The sequence below is a fragment of the Electrona antarctica genome, assembly GCF_951216825.1.
Source record: "Electrona antarctica genome assembly, chromosome: 11".
Lineage (NCBI taxonomy): Eukaryota > Metazoa > Chordata > Actinopteri > Myctophiformes > Myctophidae > Electrona > Electrona antarctica.
Window position 1 is genome coordinate 30,271,813 of NC_136792.1, and position 17,820 is coordinate 30,289,632.

The 17,820-nt window shown below is 40.1% G+C and overlaps 2 protein-coding genes across 4 annotated transcripts in view; both read right to left on the reverse strand.

Moving 5' to 3' along the window:
* Positions 1–502, reverse strand: part of wdfy1 (WD repeat and FYVE domain containing 1) — a 38,614-nt gene extending 38,112 nt beyond the window's left edge. For both annotated transcript variants that reach the window (XM_079514618.1, XM_079514616.1), the window contains exon 1: positions 308–502. In XM_079514618.1, the coding sequence (XP_079370744.1) occupies positions 308–444 (137 nt within the window). In that variant the 5' untranslated portion in view covers positions 445–502. The remainder of the gene's footprint in view (positions 1–307) is intronic.
* Positions 503–870: 368 nt separating this feature from the next.
* On the reverse strand, positions 871–16,806 carry serpine2 (serpin peptidase inhibitor, clade E (nexin, plasminogen activator inhibitor type 1), member 2). 2 transcript variants are annotated; one of them, XM_079514047.1, is made up of 9 exons: positions 16,608–16,806; positions 11,586–11,864; positions 9,316–9,543; positions 8,640–8,837; positions 4,610–4,808; positions 3,735–3,832; positions 3,339–3,425; positions 3,099–3,182; positions 871–1,484 (listed from the first exon to the last, which is right to left on the reverse strand). In XM_079514047.1, the coding sequence occupies exons 2-9, from the start codon at positions 11,845–11,847 to the stop codon at positions 1,447–1,449; spliced, it is 1,194 nt and encodes a 397-aa protein (XP_079370173.1). In that variant the 5' UTR covers positions 11,848–11,864; positions 16,608–16,806; the 3' UTR covers positions 871–1,446. The 2 variants fall into 2 exon arrangements, with proteins under 2 accessions (XP_079370173.1, XP_079370172.1); XM_079514046.1 differs by having other exon boundaries at positions 16,487–16,806.
* Positions 16,807–17,820: the final 1,014 nt, after the last annotated feature.

Genomic DNA, 17,820 nt, shown 5'->3' on the forward strand with positions numbered 1-17,820 from the left:
TGCACCCCACTGGTTGCTGCATGGCATTAAGGTTCTCAATCTCACGTTGGGTCCGGCTATTTAAAGGGAGGCGCCCACTAGACTGATGAAGTTGGAAAGTCCATATCCGACCGTCATTTGTTCACCAACCACAGCTTATGGGAATTAGATATCTGAGGAATGAGGACACTCGATTTATTTTACAAGCTAGTTCTCCTCATCCAGGGGCTCCAATGATTGATTTGAAACCCAAGAAATAGACTGAGCCTGGCTAGCTGCTGATGTTTAGAGCTACCCAGTACCCACCAACACTAGCTTACAAACTTACCGGTCCTCGCTAATCGTAATCACTCCATCTTCTTTCGGTATCAAAACGGCTGCGGTGACGGTGTCCGAGTGTCCCTCGATCTTGTTTAGGAGGACTGGTCTGGATGTTTGTGGCCTCGAGTGAATCTCTGCTGCCATGACGATCGTATACTAGCAATGTTTTTATTTTTCAGCTCAGCTGTTGTTTTCTCATTCTCCTCCACTCGCAAGGCAAGGAGGGTCAGCTGACCGTAAGCTCTTCTGTCAGAACGATTACCGTATTTCCACGATGTGAGCGCCACACTAAATTCTGAACTTCTGCATAAAATTAATACATTTACACGCATAAAAGGAACATTTCTGAATCTGATCTAATAAATTAGATTCTAATTTATTAGATCAGATTCAGAAATGTTCCTTTTATTATGAAATTCTAATTATTAGAATTTCATTTATCAAATATGAAATTTAAAAATTCTATTACATTACATTTCACAGATATATGAACATCTGAATATTGCAGGGCAGGCATATTGTAGCTGAATTTCTTTACAGAAACATAACTCAAAACACAAGAAACTGACATTGTTATGGGTGTGGGTGTTGTTCACTTTATTGAATATTAATAAAGTAAAGTTTGACAACAGAACATAACTCTTCCTAAATGAGAGAACATTCATTTCAAAGAAGCTACATTGTTGATATACCTAGAATACTGTATGTAACAACAGGAGACATTCTAGGGCTACATTGTTGACAGACACGCACCAGGCAGTTTAAACTGACTATTTAGATGGTGTGCAGCTGAAATGATTTCTAAAATGGACTACATACCAAATTCAACACGATAAATAAACAAAACTATCTTCAGAGTTCAGATAAAACAAATATTTGACATTCATGGTCTTATAAAAAATGCATGAAAATTGAAATATACAAAAGATGAATTTAAAACAGTTGGAAATGTAGTCATTGCAAAACGTTATACAACCTGTTGCATTACAGAAACAATGACTAACATAGAAATCACATGTCCACATTGTACATGAGGCAACAACTCTCTCTCTCTGTGTGTGTGTGTGTGTGTGTGTGTGTGTGTGTGTGTGTGTGTGTGTGTGTCAAGTGCCATTAAGTCCCACACAGATGAAGGTTGCTGTAGGCTCAAGGCTGATTGATTTGACCTATGAACAGAATAGTACCTGGAACAGAGAACAAATGCATCCATCAAACCTAGTTTCCTTAAATAAACATCCAGCTGAAATGCAAATAAACTTGAAATGGTATACATAACAGTCAAAGGTACATTTTTAATAGTGAAATTTTAACCACTTAAGCTCTTGATCATATGGAAAATAGTGAAATTAGTTGATCTACAAGCTCACATTGTGAGCTTTTAGATCTGAATTTGGAAGCTGTTCACCCATATTGACAAGCCCAAAACAGAGACGCTAGAGACAAGTCAAAGCGTATAACCATGCACTATAGAGCGTCACAGTGCCGCCCCCTTTCAGAACGACAAGGGACCCAGAAGAGAATTTCCCATGCATTTTTCCCATAGACGTTTCAAAAAGTAATAATTTAAAATAAGCCTCAGACAGTCGCCAAGCCAACTCGGATCGTGACAAATCATGGCAACAAACACATTTTTTTGGGCCGAACAAATTAGAAGAAAAAAAGGGCAGGGTACAACACTTTTTTTGTTGTCTTTCTTCTTTGTAATTATTTGTTCGGCCCAAAATATTGTGTTGTTGTTAGTTTATTGTCATGATTTGTTACGATCCGAGTTGGCTTTGTCCGAGGCTTACAGATCTTTAAATAAATACTTTTTGAAACGTCTATGGGAAAAATGCATGGAAAATTATTTTCCGGGCCGCTCGTCCATTTAGCTGGGTTATTTTCCCAAAATTCAGCCAAGTTAATTAATACAACAAGTTGAAAACGGTAAAACACACCGTCGGAGCTCCGCGGTAGGTAGAACATATATAAGCCCGTGACATGTTCAAATTATAGACATGAATGAACAAAGTCAGTCGGGAATGGGATGTATTATTGAGAATTCCACTCTTCAAAGTCGGCCTCGTAAAGGCAGTGATGTCCCTCTAAACTAAAAAGCGACAGGTTCTCTGTCTGTCGTCTCCCCTCTGCTCTGTTAACTGGTATATCGCTGGTATATCGGCTAGTTTTGGTAAAGACATTTGGTGTTTTGAAGGAATAAATGGAGAAAAGCAGATGAACACTTTCTTTTCAAAGTGCTCTAAGTCACCGTTTCCCAAACAGTGGGTCGAGACCCACATGCGGGTCGCAAACACATTTTTATGGGTCCCTTTATTATTTCAAAACATTTTCAAAAAACATTACCCCAAAAAGCAAAACATTTAATTAATTAAAACCAATTCAATGATTTTGTTTCACTAATTTTATGAAGAAATAAAAGAAAAATCTAAGAAATTCCATAAATTAGACAACAAATCTTTAAGAAGTAGTGAAAATAGCCGATATACAAGCTCACAACATGGAGCGAGCCGAAGCTTTGCGTTGTGACCTTGTAGATCTGCTATTTTCACTAGTTTGGGTCCCGGGCAAACTAACTAATTTCTCTTTTGGGTCACAATCTAAAAGGTTTGGGAACCACTGCTCTAAGTGACAAGACAAAGCGACTAGCTTATGCCTGTGACATTCATCCTTTGCCTTATGATATGGTCTAATAATGTGAATATAGAATGCAATATTCCAAAATGCCACTTCATGCTGGCCTGGTTATTGAGTATTGCAAATTCATGGTTGACTAAACCTGGACAGGAAATGTATGGTACCTGTTGGGTGGTGTCGGATGAGGAAGAGGAAAGGTCTGTCTACAATGATCCATGGTGGAGAAGACCTCGCCTGCAAAATGGCAGCTATGCAGAAAAACGAACACATTTTTGGAAACTACACAATAGCAGACATAACAAATATAACAAAAATTACATAAAATAAAATGCATAAAATATCAATATGAAAACCTGGATACAAGTGAGCATCACGACCCCCAAACACATTAGATTAGTACTCACAAGTGGCAGCGGATGCTTTTGTCCCGTCCTCGTTCACCTCAATTTTAGCCTTCTGGAGAGCCTTGGATACGAACACAGGCTCAGCACCTGAGAAAATACCTTATTTTGAATCCATGCTGTAAACTTCCACTTGTCAGCACATTAATCCACAAGGGGTCGCTAAAGTGCTTTAAAAACAAAAGTGTGTTCATGTGTTCTAAGATGTTTATTCCAATAGTGGGAGAAGCCGGAAAAGAACGGCAGAGTGATTCAGCTTTTCACACTGGACAGTGAGATGTGATTCATAGTTATTTGTGGCTTCCGTTGCAGTAAACAACCAATGATACTTTTATTATGAAGCTAATGGTCAGACGGGCTATGTGAGGTTGGATTCATGCCGTCAGGCCCGTCACTCACTCAAGTGTCTGAAGTCAGCTTTGGCCTCATTGAACATGTCTGTTATCCCTAGCGCCTCAAGGGGGGCTTCCAGTTCCACCTGTGCCTCAGCTGTAAATCTACCACACACACACACACACACACACACACACACGCACACACGCACACACACAATAATGTAGCACTGAATATACTGGAGCACTACCATAATAAGTATGAGTAGTATTATTTAAAGAATCATTGTGTGATACAGATTCTAAACTGTCACAGTTTTGTTGTTGACAGGAAGCAGTATTTATCATTTACATAGTAGCTTTCTCCAAAGCTCTTTATTAAATTAAGTTTAAGTTCATTAAATGCATCCATGCACACACACTTTAGAAGCTGTTCAGGGTTAAGTGTCTTGCTCAAGGACACTTTGACACGATGAACTATCCTGTATTTTAGTCCGACGTCATTTTGTAGTCCTACATTACGTCCGGGTCCAAGTGGCACCAGCTCCCGTCCACTTCTCATTGTAAATAGCAATATCTAAACTCGTGAATCTTTTTACAATAATGTTATTTTTCAGAAAGGAAGCCATTGAGAGTTAAAATGGGTCTTAATGCTTCCAACTCGAGTAGAATTATTAATGTTCTGTATAAGTGTCCATGACAAAGAAAATATATGATGTGGAGACAATAAAGACTATTATTATTGAAGGTGGTAACAGTCCATTTGCTCAGTACAATATTTCGGGGGCATATTTAGAATGTGTTCAGAGTTGAGTTCGTTGAATCTAGTTTGCATTAATATGATCTCTAATGGAGGATTTAGTTGACACACAAGTTGCTGCAACTCAAGGGACAATCCTCTAGAAAATTTTCAAAATAAAATAAAGTGTGTGTTCATCTTACCTGGGAATGAGCAACCGGACTTTCCTCTGGTGCATCAACTTGGTCCAGCTCTGCACAGTGGCCGTGCTGATGTGTGGGATGACATCAGAGAGCGGCGTGTCCTCTTCAGAGGGAAGGACGATCAGCATACTGATGGTGTTGCCGTGATATGGCAGATCAATCACTTTGTATTTGAGCCCCTGTGGAGTACTGGCCAGACCTGAGAGAAGAACAAAATATTGAAGGTTATGACTCCCTGTGGTCATGGTGAAGATAGCATTCGCATGCGCATATCAAATGGTGTATCGTGCCCGCACGGACAGTAAAATGAACGGTCCATTAAACTACCGCAGCTGACCAGAAGTCGTAATCTGCCATATATGTGTCACCCGAGGGCTCCTTCGGTGCCGCTAGAAGGGCTAATATGCTAACTGGAGATTTTTCATTGAGCTACAAAAATCGCCTAATTGCCAATCCAGGCGAAGATGAAGAAAAGATTCAGAGAAAAACGCTGCTAAAGATCGTGCTTATAACAGGAGTGAATGGAGGGGGAAAATGTAATCGCCCACCATAGCGGAATTAAAAAACACCCGCCTACGGTACATGGATGCGAGGCTAGTCTGTATGCATAAAAATATAAAAATACGTTAAAGTCATGGGCACAAATAACCACTTTGAAAAAAGTCGTTAAAGACGTCATGGGCACGGAAATAGTTAAGTTATTACAGTAAAATTGTAATGACAATCACATTCACTTAATTCAGAAGTGCCGGTGTTCGACTTTGCAGCCGCAATCCTTTCTTAATTTCCTGCGCAATGCATTCATGTAACTGAAGTGTGTGGTTTTGAGCAAATGCCACTGTGCAGCACACATCAGAATGCTTGAGTGTAGGGATTGTTCTGCATTTTCTATCTGCTAGAGCTGCTCCAAAACATATCTGATCTACAAGCTCATAAAGCTGTTAGATTAGATATTTTGGGGCAGCAGGGGGCAAAAGTGAAAAGTGTGAATGCGCTGCACTGAGAAACAACATAGAATCAATCAATCAAAACTTTGTATAGCACATTTCATACAGCAAGTGCAATGCAATGTGCTTCACATATTACAAATAGAAGAAACATCAAAAACATTTACAGAGAAAATAAGAAACATAAAAAATTACAAATAAACATAAACAAGGATTAATGAAGACAGCGGTAAACTTTTATTTTACTTCATAGGATTATGGAATAAGTCTTTGAATTACCACATCAATTGTTAGTAAAATACAGTACAAGTCTTTCAGATCAGCTCTGGGATCTTGCATGCCTTGCGTGCCCAATGTGCACCCGAGAATGCACGACAACAGATAGCGGGTGGTCTGAGGACCCGCAAGGCGCCTTTCCATATGCGTGTGGGCATGTAAGCAATTTCATGTTCAGATAACTACATGCCCTTCCGCCACACCTCTAGGCGCAAATGGAATCGGCATAATGTTCAGCGGATAAGGCTGCCGCATATCGTTTAGGGGTAACACCAGCTGCCTTGTGCGTAATTAACAGATGTTTAAGTGCCATGTAGCACGGGGCACACGGTAGAGCCCATTCTACTGTATATGTCTTTTTTTTTTATATGTGGGGAATTGACAGCCAGCCACAGTAGACGGATATGTCTTTATGGTTGTTTTACTGGTGTGTTACATTAATATGCATACACAATACACATATCAATACATTTGTTCCTAGGATAAAATAAATAAGTACGTTTGTTGTGTCTGTGTCTCTCTCTCATGCAATTACAGTAATTAAAATTGATTAATTGTAAGGCATGGGGATGGAGGGTTATAATAGAGGATTCGGATTACAAAAAAAAAAAAGTAGAATTTATTTTACATTGGATTGAAAATATTACAGAAGGTTGTAATTTTACTTGCACACTGGGCTTGTAAATTATTTTTCCAGTTTACACATCTATTTTTAGGGGCAAGTTTGTGAAATTTTGGGGTCTCTGTATTTATGTAAAGATAACGATTATTAGGATTCAATATTTGGAACTATGGTTGTCCGATGGCAAATGTTACCTCCGCATTCTTCATGCTCTTATCTCTAAGCACCCAGACAAATTCCACAATCAACTGTAAGTCGATTTCACATTGAATATTTTATGAATGTTCTGTCAATAGCTCTGACCGTGTCTACCTGGGTGTCATGCTTCCATCGCTGCCTATCGAAGCTGGAGTCAAATACCTGTGCATACTATTACTGCAGTAATTTGTCCGTCCCGGGAATGAATGCAGATTGTAACCGCTCCCACTAAATAGCATCAAAAGCCAAATAGCCAAAAGCCAGATGTTAGTGGGTGTACATGGGTTTTCAGACCAGTGGGAAAGGGACTAATAGTACTGCTTTGACATTTTAAATCATTACAAATTTCTCTTCTGTTGTGGGTTTTAGTTGCAAAATACTGCCTTAGGGGTTATAGAGTTCTGTGGCCAAACAAAGAACACCAAACCACAATGATGCCAGAGTACAGGCAAATGTGTTTAAGTCATGTTTATTAAATGGCTATAAAAACCCAGTACCACATAAAAATAAAAATAAAACCCAAAACAATATTTTCAAAAGACCCAACCATATGAACCCACAGCTGAGTGGGTTATGGTTTTTTTTGCACCTTAGATACTTGCATTCTCTTTTCTTTTGTCATCTCCCTTGAACATTTAAATAAAAAGATGACATATTTTACATAAAATAATAATTATTATTTAACACTTTCCTCTGATATGTACAAGGACTTGAGGAATTAAGCCAAGCATCAAGGCACAGAATATCAAGGCACAGAATATCAAGGCACAGAATATCCAAAAGCAACTTCATGACAAACTGTAGTGAACTACAAAGGCGGGTGAGCTGAGCACCAGATCCATGCCCACTGACCTGACCTGACATATTTTATTACTCTGCGAGACTTGACTATTCTAAATATAGAATAGTCATATCATTTCATTTCACACAGGGTCAAATCTATCCAACTGATGTACTGTAGTCACTACCGTACATCACTACAGTGTAATGTATACGCTGTATAAGTCACCAATCATATAAATGGACACTACATTTGTAGTAAACCATAAAAAGGATGCTCTATGCTCAATTTTAAAATGCTTTAGGTAGCACTCACACAAGGGGCCTTTAAAAGGCACTGCAGTGCCTTTTTACATTAAATTGATAAACTATGAGAAATGACCAACACTAGATCGGCCACTTTCAGAAGAGCGCCGTTTCTTTTTTTGTTTTTTACGTTTTCGGGCCAGGTACTGTAGGGCGTAAATTGTGTGCCATTTAGTAAGCCAGGTGGGGACTCGGGCCAGCCCAGTTAGGGCCCAGGTAGGGCCGGGCCTTAGTTTTCGGGCCTGTTGAGAACTCCAGTTTTTGCCGGCTGCCGGGCATGGCTGCGCTAATAACTTTGGGGCGGGCCCATCTAGAGTTTGAATAGACAGGTATCAGTCAAAAGGGAGACATCGACGAGGAAGGGTGCGTGGGGGCGGATCAACATATGGAATGTCAGAACAGGTCAGCTCCATATATGGAGATCTAAGGTTTTGAGGTTTGATGTCAGATGTAGAGTTGCTAGGCGGCTCCATGCAAATCTAGGTGATGATCCAGTCTTCTCCATGGGTTTGATGAGGTCAGTGTCGTGATCTTCATATATGGAGACGGACATATATGGAGCATGTCACAAGGCGTGACGGACGGACGGACGGACTGACTGACTGACTGACTTTCATAGTAATCTGCGACCTATGGTCGCAACTACCTCAGGGCAAGGGGCTCGAACCAGTGACCTTTCAAATGCAGGTTGGACACAGGGAAGGCGGAACTCCACCTGACCACCTGGCAAACCTAGTACCAACAACTGTCTAGCACCATCTAGCAACCCCCTAGTACACCGTAGAAATGAATATGGCACTACTTGACAACTAGGCAGCAAATGCCAAAAACAGCAGCTTATTTTCTTTTCACATATTGTTATACTATTTATACGACAGGAGGCCAAGTAATCGCCACTCACCAATGTTGAAGACAGACAGCTGGGACATCATGGGAACCTTGTATACATTCTTGTTGCCTCCGTTGAAGTTCCTCATCTTGGTGTTTTCAGGCTGGAAGCGGGACTTCCAAAGGCCTTTGAAGTAGATGGAGTTGACTGCTACCAGACGGGTCAGATCAGGGTCCAGCATGTCTGCTTTGATGAGGCTGGGGATGTGACCTGAACAAAGAGGATATTGTTGCTGTCAGGCAGAAACCTTGTATGTCCAAAACGACATACTTTTCAGGAAATAGAAAAAAATGACCTGTGTTACAATAGCGGATCTACATTCTCACGCTTGTAGATCTGCTATTTTTTGCTACTTTTGTTTGACAATTGACACTGTAGTAGTATGACGACGTAGGTCAAACTAAAACTTGAAATAAGGAGAATATGGAAACGTTTTCTGTCCGAGAATGACAATAGGTCTGCCTTTGCAACCAATAGGTCATACTTTCTGAACTTACTTTCCCAATGGACCCATATCGCAAATTTGCACATTTAAATTTGCACATTTAAATGTCTGGAAATTCTAAAACCGAGAGGATTTCATTTATTTTCTCATTACCAGTATTTACATTTTTTTTATAATTTGTCTTTGTTTACCCAACTGCATAAAGAAAAGTGAAATGACCACAAAGCCACAAAAAGGACATACCTTTGGTCTTATTGTTGACCCAGGCGTTAATTTCATCTGCTGCCCTCTGTGTGTGTTTGAAGTCGAGGCTTCTGCTCTCACACTGGAAGTTGGCCTTGTTGGTGGCTACAAAGGCCTGCTCCATGGGGAAGCCCTCCTGGGTAAACATGGCGTTAGCGATGGTAACAATGTCCTGGTTTGACTTGGCCGTCACTGCTTTGTGGAGCTTCTTCAACATTTTGTAAGGTCCTAACAGGAAGAAAGGACAATGGAATCAGCTCTCACGCAGTGGAGTTCAGTTGAGGCTTAAAACAATACATTCAACCAGCACACCTGCAAGGTCTGAAGCCATGACATTGATTTACATTCAAAGAAAGTTGTACATTTTGTGTACAGAGTCCAGACCTTGTTTTACCAGATGAACTCCCAGTAGAACCTTGTGGCCCATAGGGCCATGTTTCTGTAGCGCAGTGGTTTTCAACCAGTGGTCTGGGGACCACCATAGCTGGGTCCCAATTAGTTATAATCGTGCACTTGGTGACAAGTTTTTGATTTTTGGCATGGTGTTAGGTATGGTTATAAGGTTTTCAAAAAGCATCGCAAACGAGTTGGGCTCGCCCCCTAGTGGTCCGTTTGCAATGAATCTAATATTAAATGGGCCAGTATATGGTTCAAAACCATAATAAGGGATAAAAGAAAAATTTCAATGGATTATATTAGAGAATTATACAATTTGTCACACACGTTACCGCAGTGAAATTTGTTCTCCGCAATTGACCCATCTCTTGGAGCGGTGTGCCGCAGCCAAGGAGCGGTGAGCTGCAGGCGTACCGCGCTCGGGAATCATTTGATTAGTTGATTTGACCCCCCAATCCAACCCATTGATGCTGAGTGCTAAGCAGGGAGGCATTGGGTCCCATTTTTACAGTCTTTGGTATGACCCGGCCGGGGATCGAACCCCCGACCTCCCAGTTTCAGGGCGGACACTCTAACCACAAGGCATCATTTTCAAGATGGCGTCCACGATGGCTGCCGTGATCTTAAAATGCCTATAAACTGGGATTTAATACATAAAAAATCATAACAATTATGCACTTGGTGACAAGTTCTTGATTTTTGCCATGGTGTTAGGGATGGGCATAAGGTTTTCAAAAACCATCGCAAACGAGTTGGGCTCGCCCCCCTAGTGGTCCGTTTGCAATGAATCTAATATGAAATGGGCCAGTATATGGTTAAAAACCATAATAATGGATAAAAGAACATTTTCAATGGATTCTATTAGTATTGGATATGCTAAATAACATACTAAAAATGTAGGAAAAAATAACTTCTGGAAAGGCATCATTTTCAAGATGGCGTCCACGACGGCTGCCGTGAGCTTAAAATGCCTATACAGCTGGGATTTAGTATGTAAAAAATCATATCAATTATGCACAAGTTTTAGATATTTGGCATGATGATGATTTTGTATGTATTAAATCCCAGTTTATAGGCATTTTAAGCTTACCGAGGCCACCGTGAATGCCATCTTGAAAATTATGCCTTTCCAGAAGTTATTTTCACCCAAATCTTAATATGTTATTTAGCATACCCAATACTAATAGAATCCATTGGAAAATCTATTTTATCAATTATTTTGGTTTTTAACCATATACTTTAATATTTGATTCATTGCAAACAGACCACTAGGGGGCGAGCCCAACTCGTTTGCGATGGTTTTTGAAAACCTATAACCATACCTAACACCATACCAAAAATCTAAAACTTGTCACCAAGTGCACGATCTTGTTGATTTTGGACGAATTGGGGCCCAGCTACCAGTGGTCCTTGAGAGGGTTCCAAGTGGTCCCCAGCTATTGCTAAATGGAGTTACCATAATTTCATTAGAGGTAACCAAATGGACTCTTATAGATCTTTAACTCTTCAGTGTAAAATGAAACCATACATTTGGTTTCATTGTTGCGCTCAAGACAAGAGTTACATTTTTGTTAAACACCTGCATTAATTAATTTACACAAGAAGTCCAATTAGAGCATGTAAAATAATCAATGACAATATGACACCACATCAATACACCATGGACAAAATCGTATCCAACGCAAGTACAGTGCATCACCCAGCCATGATGTACAGCCTGTGCCCCTTTTGTATGACCCCGGCCGTGGGATTGAACCCTGGCCTCCCAATCTCAGGGCGGACGCCGGACACTCGAACCAAAAGGCCATGAGTATTCACCTTTGTTCAAATTTTAGCATCAACACTATAAAAAAAAAGGAAAAGAAATCCCTTACCATTCTTCTTATAGCGAAGAGCAGTGAGCACCTGCCTTCGGGTTTCTCCATGGGCTCCTGGTAGCAGCATGCCCAGGATAGAAGCCACTCCATGGGGTGAGAGCACAACATTTTCCAGGGGCTTTGAGCGGGCTACATGCTGGAACACTTGCAAGCCCAAATCAGAGCCTCTTTCACCATAGTTGGGAGGCTCAGAGTGCACCCCCTGGTGGCCACATAACACCACCAGCACACCCAGACACAAAAAGATGGAGTGCCCCATACTGTTCTGCAGAACACCTGATGATACAAAAGAGGTACCTTTCAATGTGTTGGGAATCATCACATTCAGAATCTACCCTCCCCCCTCCTCTTTTGTTGATTAAAAAAAGACGATTCTATTTTTTTTTTTACATTTTTGCTTCATATAGACAGGATGATGTAGAGATAAAAAATATTTATATGCAACACAGGTCTTCCACCTGTATTGTACCGTATAGACATTGCTATAATAAAACACTTTTTAATCTGTTCACCTACTTTTATCACGTGAACCCTAATGTCCCTATTATGGGCATGTCGGGCATGATTTGGTGTAAACAAAGGACATTCAGACATTCTTATCCAGAGCGACTAAACGTGTAAAAACAAGTTAAAATGTGAAGAATGTACCAATTATAGACCCCTGTGGGTCCCAGTCAAAGAAGTACGTTTAGGTTGTTAAACAAGCTGGAGATAGAGCCTCTCTCTCACAATTGATTGATTGAATACTTTTATTAGCAGTTTGCAGAACAAAGCACAGGGATGTACAGTTCAATACAAGGTCTGCAGATTTAAACATAAGAAAGCCTATTACTTGTTTCCATTGGGGTCCTTCAAGACATCAACATCAATTACTTTGGGTTTTCACTCGGCTGAGGAGGAGCAACTTAAAATGTAACCTCAGTGTCTACTCTACAGGATGGTAACCAAAACATATTCACCCCCAGCGGTTCTTGTATACTTGTACTCGCTGAGGTTAAGGTTAGGAATAGGGTTAGGTTTAGGCATAGTTTTACTGAGGTTAAATTTATGAATAAGGTTAGGTTTAGGCATAGTTTTGGTCGCCATATTTGACCTGGGGCAAGTGTGTTTTGGGGCGAGCTTTCTTGGATTCTATCAACACCTAGATCTACCCAAATGGAAGGGTTTTCAGTTTGTTGACTATGTAGTTCAGATGGTGTTGTTTATTTCATCTCATGGGTTACTGAGTGATTGAATACATTTTGCATGGAGCAAGCACAGGGAAGTACAGTACAATAAGCCTATTACGGTATATTGGCTTGTTTCCATTGGGGTCCTTTTTTACTCAATTCATTGAAAAAGCCATGTCATAGCATAATCTTTGTTCAAATCCATGGCCACTTATAATAACTGACAATGTTTGCGGTACTTTCACATTTAACTTGCTTTGACATGTTTAGTCGCTCTGGATAACAATGTCTGGATTGCAAGTAATGACAATAACCACCATATCCAAACATTGTATGGTGTGTGAACAGGGTTTGAGATATTTTGATTCAGAATGTAGTCTATAGTTTTCATCTTGTAGGATGAGTTGTTAATTTCAAAATGACTCATTCTGGTTCACCGCAACCACTAAGCTACACTTGTGCTTGCTTAAACACGTTTTGCTGAACGTAATGAACGTATTAATATGCTATATAATACTCCCATGTCCCAGCGATGGCGTTGTTTGGGGTTATACCAGGTCATCATCCTATTGGTAGGGGTATAAAACAAAATCTGGCTTTTGTCACTTTATTAGCAAGAAAGGGTTTTATTGGAGTGGAAATCAGCACTGGCACCTAAAGCATCTATATGGCTTAAAGACCTCATGATGTATCTAAACTTGGAGAAAATTAAATTTAACTTGAGGGGAACACCAGGAAAATTTGACCAGGTATGGGGCCCTATGATTAAACATATAACTGAACTAAAGACAGGAGACAACCATCAACTCCACAGGTTGACAAGTTCTAAAAAAAATTAAAATATGTATACTATATGTGCCATGAGGAAGTGCCAAGAGGGATAGCGAGATACATCATAACTATTATTTGTTTTTTTCTTGTCTTTTTGTTTGTAATTGTATGGTTTGTTTTGTTTTTTGTCGTATGTTGCACGTAGTATGTTGGACCAAGGGTGTGTGGGGGGGGGGGGGGGGGAGTGTAAGAGCACAAACGAAGAAAAAGAAAAAAGTACTTTTGACATGAATTGGATGATACTGTACCTCATCTTGTCAAAAGCAATAAATAAAAAGGTTTAAAAAAAAAATACTCCCATGTCCAAACACAATCCAACCAGTAGGCTATACTTTTTCTGACACATTTATTTTGGTTTAATCAAGTCAGTAATTCTTTCTAAACTCAACCCAGTCTATATTCCTATAAAACAGCCCCACACATTTTCACTGTTGACACTTGAAAAAAAAATGAAAAAAAAGCAGTGTTTGTTCTTAATAATTAGGATGGATCACTTAAACTCTGCGGATCCAACAACAGAACCATTTTTAAGACATGATCCAACTTAGCTGCAATTTGCAACTCTAGATTTTTTTAATGGGATGAATCTAGAGTTGCAATACCCTCCATTAACTCCCCATTCATCCAAATTGCGTTTGCGATCTGCTTGTATTAAACGACTTTAAACTCACCAACATTGCAGCTCTAGGCCAAGCTTGAATTATCCTCTTTCAAACTGCCACGCATTTGTTTCATAAAAATCACACCTGTGTGTGAGGGGCGCTAATATATTAAAGTCTAACTCATGTTGATTAGGTGATGTAAAACAAACGGTGCAAACACAATCATTAAACGCCAATAAAGAGACAATATGACAATTTTCCCTTCATTGTCAATGTCGTTTACAAATCAAACATTGAACTAAAGACAAACATTAAACCTGTGTATAGGAGGGCGCCCCTCAAAAATCAGACCCGTCTGAAGTGAGTGGTACTGTACTGTACTGTACTGTACTGTACTGTACTGTACTAGACAAGCCCTCCTCCCTGGCCTGTGTGTGTCTGTGTCTGTGTGTTAGGCTGTGCAACAGTGACACTTTGTGGTGAACAAACGCTATTTTCGTGCTCGGACACAGGGACAGATGGACCCACACACATAGCTGTCAATAGGAGTGGTTGCACGCACCACTCAAAAATCCACCGTAGACATGTTATGAGGAATATGATCTACTTTCTGTCAAAACATTCTTTGCAGGTGATTCTTTTTCTAAGTGTTGGAGTTTGGAAGCGCTCGTCAGTCACTGACACTGAACGGCCCGGCCCATGCGTACCACCCGTTTCGCATTTGCACATAATGCAGGAGGCAGCAGCACGACCCGTTAATAAAAACGAGTGCTTCCAAACTCAAAGTCTACAACACACACAAAGAATCACCTGCAGAGAATTTCTTGACAGAAAGTAGCTCATACTAGTCATAACACGTCTAGTCTACGGTGGATTTATATGAAACAAACGCTTGGCAGATTGAAAGAGGTTTGCAACTCTAGATTCATTCCATTATTTTTAAAAATCTAGAGTTGCAAATTGCGGCTATCCACATTATCTGACTGCAGGTGGCAAACACGTACGCCATCAACAGAAACTTTAGAATTAGTCTAGTAGCCAGAATGTGAACCCGGACATGTTGAGTACACCAACGTTTTATGTTAGAAATGTTTAGTATGGGTCCCCAGCATGTAGAAACTGCCGGATGCTAACTTGTATATGTTGAGCAATTTTCGTAATTGGCATAATATGTGACCATACCATTAACAACCTATAGAAGGCAAAATATTCAAAGTTTCATCATTCTTTATGTAGCATGTGATGTGTCAAACTAGGGGGTTTTCATGATGCTGAATCCATTCCAAGCATTAGTTTTGCAAAAGAAAACACTAATTGGGCTAAAAACGGCCATGCCCACTTGCCCAATTGTGCTGACATCATCACATTTGTGATGACGGCAATGGCCGTTTTTACATAAAGCATGATGAAATTTTGAATATTTTGCCTTCTATATGTTGTTAAAGGACCACTTCACCACTTTTCAACCCATCTTCATATAATTGGTCCTCACTAATAAACATGATAAAATGGCACCATTTTTTCTACTCAGTCTGCTTCTCATAGCAGGACTGTGTGCAGTTCAGAAACCCGTCCACCAGTGACATCATCGTTAGGCAGATTTTTTTTAAACAATATTTTTTTACAAAAATGTTTAGATTTGTATTATCATGAGAATGATGGCTTCCATTTTTGCATTGCAACTTTTCAGTACTAGAAAGCCTGCCGTTTCTAATAGCTTGGATTCCCCATCGATGATGTCACTGGTGGACGGGTTTCTGAACTGCCCACAGTCCTCCTATGAGACACAGACCGAGTAGAAAAAAATGGTAGCCATTTTATCATGTTTATTAGTGAGGACTAGTATATGAAGATAGGTTGAAAAGTGGTGAAGTGGTCCTTTAATGGTATGGTCACAAATTATGCCGATTACGAAAATTGTTGTAATCAACATGTCCGGGTTCACAATGGGGCTCTATGGGCTGGCTACTAGACTAAATAATCGAATTCACGGTAAAAATGCAAAAGCTGCACACACAACCAAGTTATGCAAGAAGACAGTGGAAATGAGTGGAAAGAGACCGTTATCAAAATAAGGAGCACTTGCACCACCTGTAGGAGATGCCTTGATTATGAACAACAATAATCATGTGGACGCAAATAAAAAACAGAAATAGCCCATCTAAATTACGTCGACTTATTAATCACAGAACAGTTTACATTTATCGGCCTATGTATGGATACGTTTTACACTTAATTTAACCCAAATAATAAAGTTTGCAGGGTAAATAAACTTAAAGTGTCTTCCAGTGCCTACCTCGGCCGAGTTGCCACACGTGAAACGGGATATTTGTTTTTAAACAAACGTCTTCTCGGTCTTCTGGATAGTTATTCGATTTCCCCGCTCGGATTCTATTAATCAAAAGTGAAATGTATACCTTTTGTCCACGCAAGGTGAGGTGTACTGAGCCCCGTGTCGTTTAATGGAGGCTTTTGTCACTCGAACTCCGCCTTCTCTTCAAGTCGGGTTACTTGGAATAAGCAACTCATACGCAGTGACTGTGTGTGACAGTCAACAGTTACCAGCGTGTTGTGTACACTATACAGCAGGAAATGACATCCTCAGGAGGAGACGTGTTTGTTCGCCTTCCCTGCAGACATGAGACATCTCAAAACCACTATACAAATGAATAAGTCTACGCTACAGGGCTATGTACATTCTCAAAGCACTTTTAGGTTATGAAAAGTACACCGGTCCATGAGCAACAGTGTCCATTTATTTAACAGAATTAAACACAAACCCACAGAGAGATAGAGACACACACACACACACACACACACACACACACACACACACACACACACACACTAGTTTAGGCTAACAGTGGCATTAGAAATAGAATCCAGCAGAGTCCCAGGCAGAGATCATTCAGTTGTGCACACAGCACAAAACACACATTAACCAAACAAAGGAAATCTCATATGCCACCCACCTGGGATGGTGCTCATGGGTTTTATTAGATTCATGGCAGGAATTAGGGATGGTTGTGTGCTGTGCATGTGTGTTTTGCTTGAGCAGGGTCATACAAGTCCAGCTGCAGAGGGTAGATTGTGAAAATAAACAGTGTGTGTGTATTGAGAGGTTTACTGAGGAATTGAATGAACACAACCCACACAGCTGTGTATTGGGATCATGCCCTAAGCCAGGGGCTCCCCCCCCCCCCATGGCAGACAAGCATGCTATGAAAGTTCTACATGTATCTGGATTCAAAATGTGACAGACGATAAGAGCATTTTAACATTACCCAATATTCTGAATGTTCTTGGTTTCTAATGCCCCATGTCATGGTGATACAGCCAAAGACATGAAACATTTCACAAGAGACGAAACTTGTGCTGCATCATGTCTGTGTAACAATTTAATGTGAAATTGTGTGAAATTAATTTGTTTTCTTTTGCTAAGTATAGTAAAAAGTACAGTAAAATATAAGGACATTACACAACCAAATGCCTTTGGATAACGAACCAAGTATGTGATTTGTTAATACCATAGGATACAGATCGAGCAACAGTATATTGTTAATGATCCAAAACACATTTTTGGTAAAACCATGGGTAAAACATTGTCAGTTTACAAGTTACATTGCCAGT